This window comes from Dermacentor silvarum, chromosome 1 (genome assembly GCF_013339745.2).
Source record: "Dermacentor silvarum isolate Dsil-2018 chromosome 1, BIME_Dsil_1.4, whole genome shotgun sequence".
Taxonomy (NCBI): domain Eukaryota; kingdom Metazoa; phylum Arthropoda; class Arachnida; order Ixodida; family Ixodidae; genus Dermacentor; species Dermacentor silvarum.
Window position 1 is genome coordinate 26,805,254 of NC_051154.1, and position 14,214 is coordinate 26,819,467.

General features: G+C 41.4%; 1 protein-coding gene across 1 annotated transcript in view; it reads left to right on the forward strand.

Moving 5' to 3' along the window:
- LOC119458532 (regulator of G-protein signaling loco-like) overlaps window positions 1–14,214 on the forward strand; it is an 80,833-nt gene that overhangs the window by 62,215 nt on the left and 4,404 nt on the right. Inside the window, exons 10-14 of the mRNA XM_037720371.2 lie at window positions 954–1,133; window positions 1,198–1,395; window positions 1,668–1,770; window positions 4,027–4,166; window positions 7,905–8,034. Coding sequence (XP_037576299.1) covers window positions 954–1,133; window positions 1,198–1,395; window positions 1,668–1,770; window positions 4,027–4,166; window positions 7,905–8,034 — 751 coding nt within the window. The remainder of the gene's footprint in view (window positions 1–953; window positions 1,134–1,197; window positions 1,396–1,667; window positions 1,771–4,026; window positions 4,167–7,904; window positions 8,035–14,214) is intronic.

The following is a 14,214-nucleotide window of genomic DNA, read 5'->3' on the forward strand; positions in this document are numbered from 1 at the left end:
TTTTTAGGAGCAACCTGTTTTATCAGACAGAATTCACCACTTTCATTCAATGCATTTGCGTATGTTGTATATGTCACAGCATTTATTGCCACAAATTAGGTATGCTATTGACACCATGTTATGTCATTGTACCACAAATAAAACAGGCAGAAAGAACACGAGACCTGACAGCATGGATGCTACACTTACTGATTTATGACAGCCTCCTAGAAGTCCAGAAGAAAACATTCAATAAAGTGCCCATGCAGGCATGTTTATCATGGGGGAAAAAAAAATTTTAAATACCACATGTCACTTCTAAATAGACACACAGAAGCATCATTGATGCAATCCGTGCCTCTTTTCTTGATATGAAAGCCTTTCAAAAGTTTGCATGCCGTAGTTTCCTTGCTTCTGCAGAGAATCCTAATCACTCTAAACCGAGGTTCGCACTTTCAAGCCATGCAATGTGCAGGCACATGCACATTGACTTTATTCCTAATTGAAAGTTCATGCTCTCGTGCTCAGTCATTAATTCACTGTCCAGTTTGACCTATATAGGCCTTCCCACATGACAGCGGTGTTGACTAAACAACGGCAGTTGTACATTTCATGTACGACCTGGCATGCTTCTGGCGTCTATGCTTTCTGTTTTCGTTCATGATGTGTGGGCACAGACAAGCAAGCTTGCACGGTTCCGACCACAGGTACGTCATACCTGCGTGCCACCTTCTTGACAATGTGGGGCATTTTTTGAGCGTAAGGCACCACTTCGGGCCTGTTCTCTTTTTTGGGCCTAGACCGTCCCTTTATTTCTGGTGCCCTTCACCTTTTGCAAGAAGGTCTCCGAGACCGCTTCCAAGAGTGATTTTAATTTCTTTGCCATCATTTCTTCACCTTGATTGCAATTTTTTTACCCTAGTCAGCATCTGTTCTGTTTTCTTCACATTTCTGTTTGTGCTCTTTTGCCTCAGTCACTGACAGGGGCGCCAGACTCCAATTGCATCCTCAGTAGAGTCATACTGCCAGATGGCTCCTCCACTGTGGTTCGAGTCCACCGTGGTGAGACTGTTGGTGCCATGCTTATGCTGCTGCTGCAGAAGCGCTCACTAACCTACTCTGTTGTGGACATCTTCGTCGCTGGTTCAGACAAGGTTAGCCGCTGCATAAATGTGACTGGCTGGATGCATTTAATTATGATTTGTTCTTGCTTTGCAGCCTATAAGTCCGAATATTGACGTTACAATGGTTGGCTGCAAGGAAATTCATGTTGAACCACGGGCAGTGTTCTGTGTGATTCTGCCCAACAGCAAGATGCTTGGTGTGAAGGCAGTTCCTCGCCGTTCATGTGGAGAGGTGCTGCGTCCCATATTAGCAAAGTATAGTGTCCAGTTGGAGCATGTCACTCTGCGCATGGTGAGTCAAGTTTGTATTCTGCAAGCATGTTTCTGTGTCGAAAGGCAATGATTATTGGTGCACAGTATTTTTCTTTTCTTTCAAGTGCTGTCATTGTGCCCTATATCATAGGTGGTGTTAGCTTCACAAATTTTTGAGAGTCTAAAAGTGTTCTGTATCTTATCAGATATTTTTTTTAGAAATAAGCTTGAGAAAGTATATCTTCCACCTGCAAAACTTTTGATTGCTTGTTGGGGCTGCATACTGAAAAAATGTCTGCTTCAACTGTGCAGTTTCCTGTGCAAGGTGTGACGTTAAAGCCATTGTCATCCAGTGCCCTCGTCGCTGACGTTGATGGTCAACACATTGTGGTGCAATTCAAGGAGAATGGTTCTGGTAAATAGAAAGCTTTTGATGAAGCATTCAATAATGAATTACACAAGGGGTTGAGAAAAGTGTTTGCATCCTATTAAAATGAGTGTTTTGATTGTGACTGGGTCAGTGACAATTGTCTGGAGTTTACTTGGCAGCCTCAACTGCAATTGATGTCTCAATAAAAAATTTGCACATAAATGTTGAAGTGTGCTATTCTCGAGTGATCTTTTTTTTTTTTTTTTGAATACTCATGTAGACCATGTGGTTGCTAAAGTAGGTTTGAATTATAATCTAAAACAATTCCAATCTGCTAACTGCAACTTTAGAAACACTGCGTATCTAACATGTATTAGACCTATTTTGGAATATGCTTGTGCTCTTTGGGATCCATCTCAAATATGCTTGATTGAAAAACTTGTAAATAATCAAAACAGAGAACCCGTGTTCGTCTTGGGTTTATATGGAAGGCACAACAATTGTACTAGAATTAAAAAAAAGTTGAATTGGGAACCACTTTCATCTCGTCAAAAAAAAAATTGATTAATGTTATGAATGTGAAATGTAATAATAAAGCAGGAATTAATAGCGATAGTTATTAAAATTTGCCATATTCTTCATCTGCTCATACTGTTAGTGTGCAAGATCAATCAGCTTTATTAGGTGAACATAAAAAATTTGTACACAATAATTGAACCGATAGCTATGAGGCTAGTTTCCAGTCTAAAGCGTATTGCATCTACAGGTAGGTTACCGCAGTACAGTACCGAATAGTACCAGGCCAGGACGAACCTGTATGCAAATTCTTTTTTTTTTTTTTTAACTGTTGCTCAATGGAGTAGACTGTCAACTGAGCAAGTATGCAGTGTGAAAACTGTGCATTTTTTTCATGTTTGTAACTTCCCTGGTGCAACACCTTTGAGCAAAGTGGGGGAATGTCTGAATAAAGAATAAGGAAAATAATGACAGTTAACCTCAAAGGCTGGCAGTTAGAGTTGACGGTCATGCAAGCTAAGGTTTGTCGGCCCCCAACAAAGAAATCTTCGCATCCAAACTATTGAGTGAAACATTTGATAAAAATACAGGTTTTCACAGACATGCTCATGCACATCTGGAGAAATCATTTGCATTAAAGCCACAATGCAAATAGTTTTTCTTGATTGTGTTTTTACCCGGTTTTCGACAGCCTGTACTCAATCGTACAAAATTGGAACTTTCAACTTCAGGTTCAGTAAAGAAAAAATTATGTGGGAATTAAAATATAATTATGTACACCCTTGCAATTTTGAATAATATCACATGATTTTCAACTGCATGACATGTCAGTGGGCTTGTAGCATTGAGGGGCAATGACTACGCTTGGGTGCAGAAAGTGACTTTCAGTTCGAATGTATTCTGCTGCGGTGTTCGTCGCTGCAAGGCCACTGACACACCGTGCGATCAACTATTACAAATGATTCAGTGTTCATGCGAGTGTGAAGTTTTGTCAGAAAAGCCATGTAAGGGAGGCCCTGCAACTACCATTTACGTTGATGCCAGTTGAGAACATATTGCTTTTAATTAAGGAGTTAAGAGTACTATATTTTCCGGACTGCAGGTCACACCTTTGTATAAGTCGCACCCGTCACTTCTCGCAAATTACGAAGCAAAAATTGCTATACAAGTTGCACTGGTGTATAAGATGCACCTATTTTAGTTCGGTTGGCATGATGAAATTATGCCGACAGAGTTCACACCCAACACAGAAAAACGATCACAACGTGCCTGCCTGAACCTGAACACACACATACAAAAGCTAAATGGTGACTGGAAGCTCTGCAACTTCACGCATGGGCAACTGATGATGATAATAACCATGTGTTGCTTTTTGTAATGGGTATATTTCGGGTGCCACAATGTACAGTAAAAAAATTGTGGCACCCTTTTTATTATTTATTGGGTCAGTTTCGTGGGTTTAACCTTTGCTTTAAGAAAAACTAAACTATAACAGCTTGTCTAAAAGTATATTGCTGTGCACTTCGTTGCACCAGCGTGCATGGAATCGGGTATATACAAGTTGCACTGTTGTATCAGGTATACCTGCACCGCTGAAAATATTTGGGGGGAAAAACTTCGACTTATAGTCAAGAAAATGCGGTAACCGTATAAAGGTAGTTTCAGTTACTGTGTTACATAAAAGTTTACTTTCTCATGAACTTTTCATTTTTAGATCTTGCCTTATTATAGTGTTCATGTTTTACAAAGTCAACTTGTTCAGTGCACATGCTGTTCATTTTGCAGAGAACCGTAGTACACCTGCTGTGCGACTTCTGCCTCATGGAGAGTCTGTGGTTCCTCGGTTCCTGGATGCCATTCATGATGGAAAAGTGCAGTTCGACGACCTTGGTGTAACGGACCTGGACATACTGTTTCCCCCTGTGGTAAGTCTTCAGTGTGGCCACAAGTATGGTGGTGGAAACAAGTGACAAATAGTCACAGATGTACTATCGACCAAAAAAGTTTACGGACCAAGGGATCTGAAAGAAAGCTGAATATCTCCGTAGCCTCAAAATGCAGCCTGGTATTCCCATTTCTAGCCTTCACTGGTATATGCGAACAACATTGTGATGTACAGTTTTACTGGCTACATTTAAAGGCTGCTCGGATATTTAGCATTTTCTGAGATCCCGTGCTTCGTTAACGTTTTGGGTCGATAGGGCATTCTCGCCTGCCTCTCCCCTAACAGTGTTGACAACGATGTTGCACAGCAACAACAAAACATTTGAGAAAGCGTTTTTTTTTTTTTTTTTTTTTTTTTTTTTTAATTAAGTACCGTGTAGCATTGCTTCGGAGGTGCTGCAACCTCCCATGAGTCCCACAAAATAAAGACTTGTGCAAATATTCAGTATTATTGAATAGTCTAATACAGTACAGACCACTTATAACGTAACCGCTTATAGTGCAGGACCGGATATTGCGCGGTCTTTTCAGACTCCCGTTAATTTTCCCATAGCACTCCATGTATACACGTATCGCTTATAGTGCAGTTGTGGGAAACGAAATACCGGTTACAGTGCGGCTGCCTGCGAGTACGGAAGTCAGCGGAGACGGCGAACGCTCCCCTCAAACGGGCGCCCCAAGGAGTGCTCGAGGAAGGAAGAGAGATGAAGTGGAAGAGACGGGCACGTGGTGCAATCGAACAGCCAGTGAGGCTGAAACCAGTATCTTGAGTGCGAGTCGTGAAATATCACGGCGCGCATAGCGAGCGAGGGCCACAAAACTTCAGGGAGCGGGCGGCGCCGGCACGGCACGACGAAGGGCACACGCGGAGACCGTGTAATGTGAGGGAGGATGGCGGCAGGGAAGCGGATTTTGCCTCGGCAACTCTGCCGCTTCGGTGGCTCCCCTCGCCCTCCCTTGTAGCTCCCTCACTTTCGAGCGTAATATATGTTGTTTTATTTCCCCCGAGATACTGAAAGTTACCCTTTGCGGTATAGTTGTGGTCGCGTTATTTACATGCAAATAAATTAGCTTATCGTTCAAGTAGAGGCTCCTCGCAACTTTGCCATCTGAAACCGTGCATTACAGAAGTAATTTTTGTTGTTTGGTTTATACAAAGCCCAGATTATACATAGTCTTCATGCAGTCTTGAGAAAGCCGTATACAGGGGTTCCACCGTATTTGCCAGTTTTGCGACAGTAGGTTAATTCGATGAAGGTCAAAGCTTTATTTCTTGAATTTGTTGCGAAAACTCTAATGGCAGTACGTCAGTGTGACATCACGGATTTCCAAGTAATCTTTTGCATTTGGGCTGTTCTGGCTCAGATTAAGTTCTTGAACCTTGCCAAGTTCTTTCTTTAGCTCTTTTAGAATACAATGTAGTCCATCTTTGCCGTTATAAAATTAACGAGGCCTGAGCAGATGCTGTCAAAATATAGGACGTCGCGGCAAGCTGGTTCTGGAACTATATGACGATGGTGGCACCAGTTTTAGGTGATTGCATCCTTTCTGGCTTATCAAATCTCTTCTTAAGGTAATAGTGGCTTATTTGGTGGTATAGAATGGTAATTTACTAATGCAGCTCTCCTTTTTTTTTTTTAGTGTACTGTAAGGCAATAACAACTCAATTAAGTATCACTCCATGAGAGCAACCAGCGTCGTTAAAGTGGCAGTGCGCATGCACCATGCCAAATGCCCATAATTGTAATATAATTATACAGAGCGTTTCACTTAACTTGGTCCAAACTATAAAAATATGCAGATGCTACGTAGCTGTACAGAACTAAGGTAATGTTGTTTGCTGTCGCTTAGAGATACTCAAATTTTTTGTTTTGCATTTTTGCCTAATTAGATAATTAGTTATAATTACCCACCGTGCTGGCTAAGTCAGCTAAGGCGTTGCGCTGCTGAGCACGAGGTCGCGGGATCGAATCCTGGCCACCGTGGCCGCATTTCGATGGAGGCGAAATGCAAAAACGCTTGTGTGCTTGCGTTGTAGTGCACGTTAAAGAACCCCAGGTGGTCAAAATCAATCTGGAGCCCTTGCCTCATAATCGGAGCTGGTTTTGGCACGTAAAACCCGAGAAAGAATAAGTCTTAAATAAATAACTTCCCAATTATTATAATTAGATTAAAGTATCAGAGAGAATTGAGCAACATGAGAAACTCCCGATACAGCTTTCTGTTGCTCAATACGTGGTACATAAAAGGGTTTTTCCGAGCATGAAAAATGCCCGCGAATACACGCAAAGTGTCTCGAGCGGCCAGTTACACGGCAATTTTGCGTGTATTTACGGGCTTCTTTCACGCTCGGAAAAACGCTTTCATGTAGCATGTATATTGAGCAGCAGAAAACTGTATTGGGAGTTTTTCATGTTGCTCTACAATTTTCTCATTGACACTTTTCATCTAATTATAATAATTGACAAGTTGACTAAATAATGAAGACTAATTATTTAATTAGGTGGAATGCACAAAATATTCTGATATTCTCCAAGCGACGGCAAAGAACCTTGGTTTGGTTCAGCAATGTGGCATTTGCATATTTTTAAAGGTTGACCCAAGTTACATGAAACACCCTGTATACAGGGTGTTTCAGCGAACACTTTCAAAAATTCTTAAAGCTTGCCTGTGGCAGATAGCCCAATTCTAGTTAATGAGCTGGTCTACTCGAAGAGGCGGACATTACTTGCACAAAGAATTGAAATGCATTATAGACCAATTAACACAAATTCACTAATTAAGTTTTTAGCTAATTACCTGATGGCCCATATTGCAATTTACAAATTGTAGCCGTGGAGTTCGCAAGACGGATCCACTTGGAACGAATTCTCGGGATGGCTCCAGTTTCGAGATATTAATTCCCGAACTTTGCGGAGAAATGCATTGACGTTCCAGTTAAGGTTCGTGCTTCAATGCATAAAGCGACGTTTTCTTAAGAACTTAACTGGAACGCCAATGCATTTCTCCGCAAAGTTCGGGAATTAATATCTCGAAACTGGAGCCATCCCGAGAATTCGTTCCAAGTGGATCCGATCCGTCTTGCGAACTCCACGGCTACAATTTGTAAATTGCAATATGGGCCATCAGGTAATTAGCTAAAAACTTAATTAGTGAATTTTTGTTGATTAGTCGATTATGCATTTAAATTTTTTGTGTAAGTAATGTCCGCCTCTTCGAGTAGACCAGATCATTAACTAGAATTGAGCTATCTGCCACAGGCAATCTTAAATAAATTTTGAAAGTGTTCACTGAAACACCCTGTATAACCCCACTGTTAAAACAGGTGATTATCACTTGATAGCATTACAAGTACTAAAGGTTTTTGTTGCTAATAGTTGTAGCATCTGTGCAAGAATTTAAGTTTAAATGCAGAGTGAGTAGAGTACTCTGAAAAGAAAAGAAAAAAAAAAGCTATTGCCAAGTTGCAATTTCTTTTACAAAAGAAAATGTTGCATTACTAAAAGGGTTTATATATTCTCGTAAAATTATATTTTTAAAGTTTCCATCCAACACCTTGAACTTACTTTTCATAGAGTTCAGACGTAGTATAAGGACATTTATATGGTTTGGGTAATTGTGAGCTCATGAAGGTGACAGGGATGGCAAGTTTAGTAAATGAGGGGGCTAAAAAGAAGATAATGATAGATATTCAATTCTCTGCATGCTCTGATGTGCAGGTGGAACTGCGCCAGTGTGGCAAGAGCCATGGCATGTACCTCCCACCTTCTGCTCTGCGGCCAAGCATTGAAAAGAGCCCTCTTGTAGAGCGCTTGCGGCAGAGGGAGACAAGCCCCAGGGAAAGAGATGGTGAGTGTTTAGGTTGGCCGGAGCTCTTAAATACAGACTTTCATTTTTATTCGTTACCAGTAGGTGGCCTGTTGTTAAATGGTGTTGATTTGCACGACTTGGAAGGGCACGAGAGTACTATATAGGGCTAGTTGGTTTGTGAATACAGTCGCTGAATAGCAGCTCCGCAGCACCGTCGCAGGACCCCTATACTTAATTTATAAGGACGACCGAAATTTTAAACTGTGGAAAGTACATTGTGCGGCCGTTCAGACTCCGACTGCAGAGCCGTGTGCTAATTTGGCCACTGAGTCTAGCAGAAATAGCTATATTTTCATTTTTATACATCATCAGCCATGCGGTGCCTCCTCGAAACCGAAACTAGCGAAGCCTAGTTGATCAGATAATTGCCATACAAGTGAAGCCAATAAAGGCCAACGTTACGAGAAATTCTAATATTGTTGGCAAAGGCTGCATTTGGAATTTGTGTGATTTGACGTCCGAGTTCCGTTCTGCTCTTGTTCACCGTTTGTGACTGGCTGATCGCCGTTCATAATGCGGATGGAGCGTCGCTCTGACCAGTGATAAAAAAAAAGTGAAAAGGAAAAGCATGAAAAGCATCACTAGAAAATTGCGGCTACGGAGTATTTACGACAAGAGCGTGTACTCCTCCGTAGTACCTAGGCACAGTCTCCAGATTTCTCTCTCACAACTCACACATATGCACAAGCGTCGGGCGAAGGCCTGCCTCTGTCTTCCTTTTGTTTCTTTGTTTGTCTTCACATTTGAAGAGAATGCAGAAAAGCAGACAGAATTATGCAGGGAGCAACACAAGAATGAAACACTTTCTATTTCCATTAGCTCTCAAAGTGTTAGACAGGGATCCAGTAACTCTGCTCTTTGCACTTGACCAGTCTTCAGTGCTGGCATGCTAGCTTTGCACCTCAAGTACCATCAAAAACCACGGCTTGTCGATGAGGCCACCTTGAAATGCATGTTTTTTTTTTTTTTGCAAGATTGTGTAATTCTACTCCTTAATACATTAACTGCAAGCAACTGCGCGCTTATGGACACTGCTATGCCCGATACGATTAGATGTAGCAGCTCAACAATGCTACGCCTCTTGCGCTTTAATGTGAGAAGCCTAAATCAAAATTATGACGAAATGGTAATGCTTACTAGTCGACAAGGTGTGAAATATGATGTCATAGTGCTCTCTGAGACGGGTAAAAGTTGGTGAATTCATAAACATTAGTGGCTATCAATTTGTGTCCCTTCCAAGGAGGTCAAACTCCTGAGGCAGCGGCATGGCGCTGTATGTACAGTCGAACCTACTTATAACGATACCGGGTTTATCAGTATATCGGTTATAACAGTGAGAAGCTGCTGCACCGTCTGCTTTAAGTACGTTTTCTTTGGTGAAATAACCCGCTTATCCGCATTATCGCTTATAACGATGAAGTCTGGCTACTAGGTGTCCGCACTGAAGGGGAATGGAATGTGAAATCCTTGAAAAGAATAAATTTTTTAAAAATTTTAGCCATTGCACGCTGCCGCATGCGGTTTTCCGTCCTTCTCCGTATTTCCAGCCTCGCGCGCCTCTGTCCCGTTGCCCTTCCACCCCTCCGAACACATATGGGCTGCTTCCATATGCTGCCTGTCCACGCCACGCTACAAAACACGAATGAACCGTGCCAACTGCGCTGATAGTGCTGGGCTGGTGAAGCGCCGTAAATGTGCGATGAAATAGAGCAAAACTGTGTTAGCGTCCACTGAAACGAAGCGACGAAGTTCACAGCGCTATAGTCATCAGTGAAAATCGTACTTGAATGATAGCAATGCCGGAATGCTTCGTGCCTATTTGTGCCTTCAAAGCCTTTATTCTTGTGTTTACCGCCACGCATAGCACCGTATTGGGCGCGTGCCTTTATGACTGCGTAGTCAACATCCATGATCCCGTCGATAGCGGCTGCGATTTCGTCCGCAGCGGTTGCGGCAAACAGTAGTTTTGTTTTGACTCGGTACGCGTGTCGGCCACACGCCTTCAGAAAAGCAAGGTCGCCGTCTATGAGTGCATCGACAGCGGCCACGGTTGCGGCAAACAATAGTTTCGTTTTTACTCAGTGCAGAGCTGTCAAGGATGAAGAGCACCATCTACATCGCGATGGGCGGCGACCTGGCCACACGGGTGAAAAAATAATCGGGATGTGCACATGGTAGTGAAAAGCTTGTCTCAGATGAAGACGCACGCCGCAGCCGCACTGGGACAGAAATCGCGAGGCCTTCGCCGCTGTGAGCGCTAATCAGTCACGAGTTGACGAAAATATCGGCTTACGCACTGCTTTTGTGCAAAATAGAAACGGGATTCTGCTAATTCATTCAGTAAATAAAAGCGTGTTGACGTAGAAAGCATTTCTTTATTGTTTTCTTGATGCCCTCGATAATTCGACATTCGGTTAATTCAGACTTTTGGTCCCGTGAAATCTGAATTAACGAGGTTTCACTATAGCAGTGCCATTCTTGAACGCCAACAGCCGCGACTTGTTATATGCGATCAGAGCTCGCAGGAAGCAGAGTTAAACAGTTAAACGAGTCAACACAATCAGCAGCCGAATCGAGGAAGGTGGTGGAGAGGGGCACTGGCCTCCCCGCCATTGTAGTTTCCTCACAACAGCTCTGCCATTCCCCTATTCTTTTTTTTTCATGCAACGCGGTTATAATAATGGAGTTTTCGTGGCACTTGAATATTGTTATAAGTGGGTTCGACTGTATCATCCCATATCACCTTTAAAAAACTAGAAAAGCTTGCGGAAACAAAGTAAGGAGAGCTAGAGATGTTGGTTGTAGAGATGTGAAATAATGTCATCGTGGGTATTGTGTATAGGCCCCCAGATGCGACAATTTAGCCGTTTTTTTGATAAATTACAACACACACTCCAACATTTTACAAGTAAAGAAAAACAAGCCATTTTAAGAGGTGATTTTAATATAGACATGGGCAAACGAACAAAAGTTGGAAAATGGTCCGAAACATTCTGTGTTATCATACCGGCTGTAATGCATTTACTATCAATGTTCAACAAAATGTGGTGAATTGTAGATGACGCTGGAGTAACTCTTGTTGGTTCTAAAATATGATTTCTAAAGCCATAACTCAACCGTAAGTGCTGATACACGGAGTATTGATAGTAAATGCATTACAGCCGGTATGATAACACAGAATGTTTCGGACCATTTTCCAACTTTTATTTACGTTTCTAGCGTTCATCTGCAGGCAGAGAAACAGACCACCACACAGCTGGTGTGAATAGATTATGAAAAGAGTAGAAGAGCAATTCAAGAAACACAATCTTTAGGTACAAACAATACAGATGTTAACGCAGCCTTCACAAATTTTGCATCATTCATACAAAGTAGAGTACAAAAGTAGAGTACAAATCTCGCCACGCCAACTGCCTTTGGATGAATGACGCAATACTCAGTGCTTAGAGAGAACACTGGCTGACCGAATTGAAGCAGAATAAAGATAATGGCCATTATAAGGAACTGTACAAAAACACGCAATCTATCGTTATTGATCATGAGGAAGCAGAAAAAAGAATATTACAGTAACTTCATCGTGAAAGCTGATGGTAATAAAAAGGAAATTTGGTGTATAATAAAGGCAGTCACTAAACTGGAACCCCAGCAACTTGTTTTACCTGACCTAAATGTTATAGGTTGTGATGAAGAGGAACTTGCGGAACTATGCATTGATTATTTTGTAACCATAGGGAAATAGTTGGCAGGTTTTACAAACAATGAATATGACGCCATTTATTCTCTACTGGTCACAAGGACCCTTTCGTTCTTCCGAGAAATTACAGAAGCGGAACGTCAAATGTCAACAAGCATGGGTCATGATGAAATACCAGTTAAGATACTGAAGGATTACATTGAAACCTTATGTAAACCTCTAGCAATAATTTTCAATCAGTCATTCGCGACAGGTGTGTACCCCGAGGGAGGGTTATACCAATACACCAAGGAGAATGTCCGACAACAGCAAATTACCGTCCCGTAATTTTATCATGCATAAACACTCTTTTTTGGGAGAGTGGTAGCCAAAAGAACTTTTACAAAATACAATATGTTAACTCCGAATCAGCTTGGCTTTAGAAAGGAATACTGTACGGCTACTGTAGTAAATTTTGTGAAAAAACAGTAAACTGGGCTTTTAATGATAACCAAATCATCATAGATATCTTGTTAGATACCGTATTTACTCGTCTAATGAACCCACTGGCATAATGAACGCACCCCCCACTTTTCCAATCAAGAAGTGTGTTTTTTTTTCTTTTCCTTGCATAATGACTGCACCCAGAACTTGCTGCTGTGAAGTAGGAGAGACAGGGTACCATTCTGTGTCCGATATGGCGTCCGGCAGGTACTGATATTGACATTGCGACCTCTTTTCTGTGGTAGATCGGCGTCGATCTGACAAACTCCCCATTTCAGAAACAATACACCGGTGCGAGCAAGCACACATGGTTCCCATTTGCAGAACTGCGCGGAAAAAATAAAATGCTTCACCGGGCGTCAAACCGCGAACGGAGCGAGAGACGCGTGCTGCGCTTCGGTACTGGCTCGGCTGGCAGTGTTTATGCTGCTTTCCTCAGCCTATCGTTCGTTTCACTCCTCGCCCGTTGGTCTGCCTTGTCCCAGTTTCCCTCTTGCGCGCGAGTGAAGCTAGTTAAGCTAAAGAGGGCTATAGTGGAGCAACTTTACCGTTAACTTTTAATATTGTGGACATGAGAAATGATCAAGACATGTTTTACAAAACTTCAATATACATCTATTTATTATAATATAGTGGATGTGTAGCAAGACTACACTGAATTAGTTTAGAAATGTTCGGTAAACTTGCCCAGTTAATACTGGAGAACTCAGAGGTGCTGTTGGGAGCATTCATTGTTAAATTCTTTTTTTTGTGTTGTGAACTTGCAAAGTGATCAAGGCTAGACATTATTAACATCATTGGGATATACATTTATTTCTTTTTATTTTAGTGCAATAACCGTATGCTGAATGTTTTGAATATTTTTGGTGAACTTTACCCAGCTTATAGTGGAGAACAACCGCTGTTGTAAGCGTTCATTTTGTGTTCTGATCTTGAGAAGTAATCAAGGCTAGACATTTTTATTATAATTGTGATATACATTTACTTATTGTTAGTGCAATAAAACTAGTTATTTTTGGAAATGTTAGAGCAAGGAAATCCTACTTTGAATGCAGCTTTGAGTCCTTGAAAAACCTGTGACAGGTTCTGGAATATCCTTGAATTTTTGCCTGCCATATTTAAAATCATTTAGAGCATAACTTTTTCTTTCCAAACCAACACGGATTTAGGAAGGGTTTATCGTGCAAAACGCAACTATTTGAGTTCACGACTGAATTGTTTTTAGATTTTTCAAAAGCCTTTGATCACGTAGCTCACTGCCGACTAATTTCTAAACTATCTTTGTGCTTAGATTCACTAACGCTATTTTGGATCCAGAACTTTCTTACCAATCGGCAGCACTTCACCGTTGTTAGCCATTTTTCCTCCCCCCTGTCATACGTTTCCTTTGGTGTGCCGCAGGGCAGTGTCCTCAGTCCACTACTTTTTCTGATATATATTAACGACCTACCGAATAACATGTCTTCTGATGTGCAGATTTTTGCTGACGATTGTATAATTTACCGGGTGATTACTAGTGCTGCTGACCACGTAAAAATTCTAGAAGACCTTGACCTTATTAGCTCTTGGTGTAGCACGTGGCTGATGTCACTTAATCCAAATAAATGTTAAAGCAATGTCTTTCACTTGCAAACATTTCAGTTAAAATTTTTCATACTATATTAACAACCCTGTGTCTGTAGTTACTTCTTTCAAATATCTAGGCCATGGGTTCTCAAAGTGGGTTCCGCGGAACCTTGGGGTTCTGTGAAGCACTTGCTGTGAAGGCCTTGACTATTTGAGGAAGCACTTATTTTTCAGTAATTATTTTCAGTAAAAATCACAGTATGTAAATTATGTGACTTCTTAAATACTATTTTATTAATAGTATAATATTTTTATACGGACGATTCGTCTCAATAGGTTTCATTAATAAAAATAAAACAGCGTTACTCAGAGCCAAAAATAAAAAGACTAAGAGTGGAAATATTCGTTGTATTGAA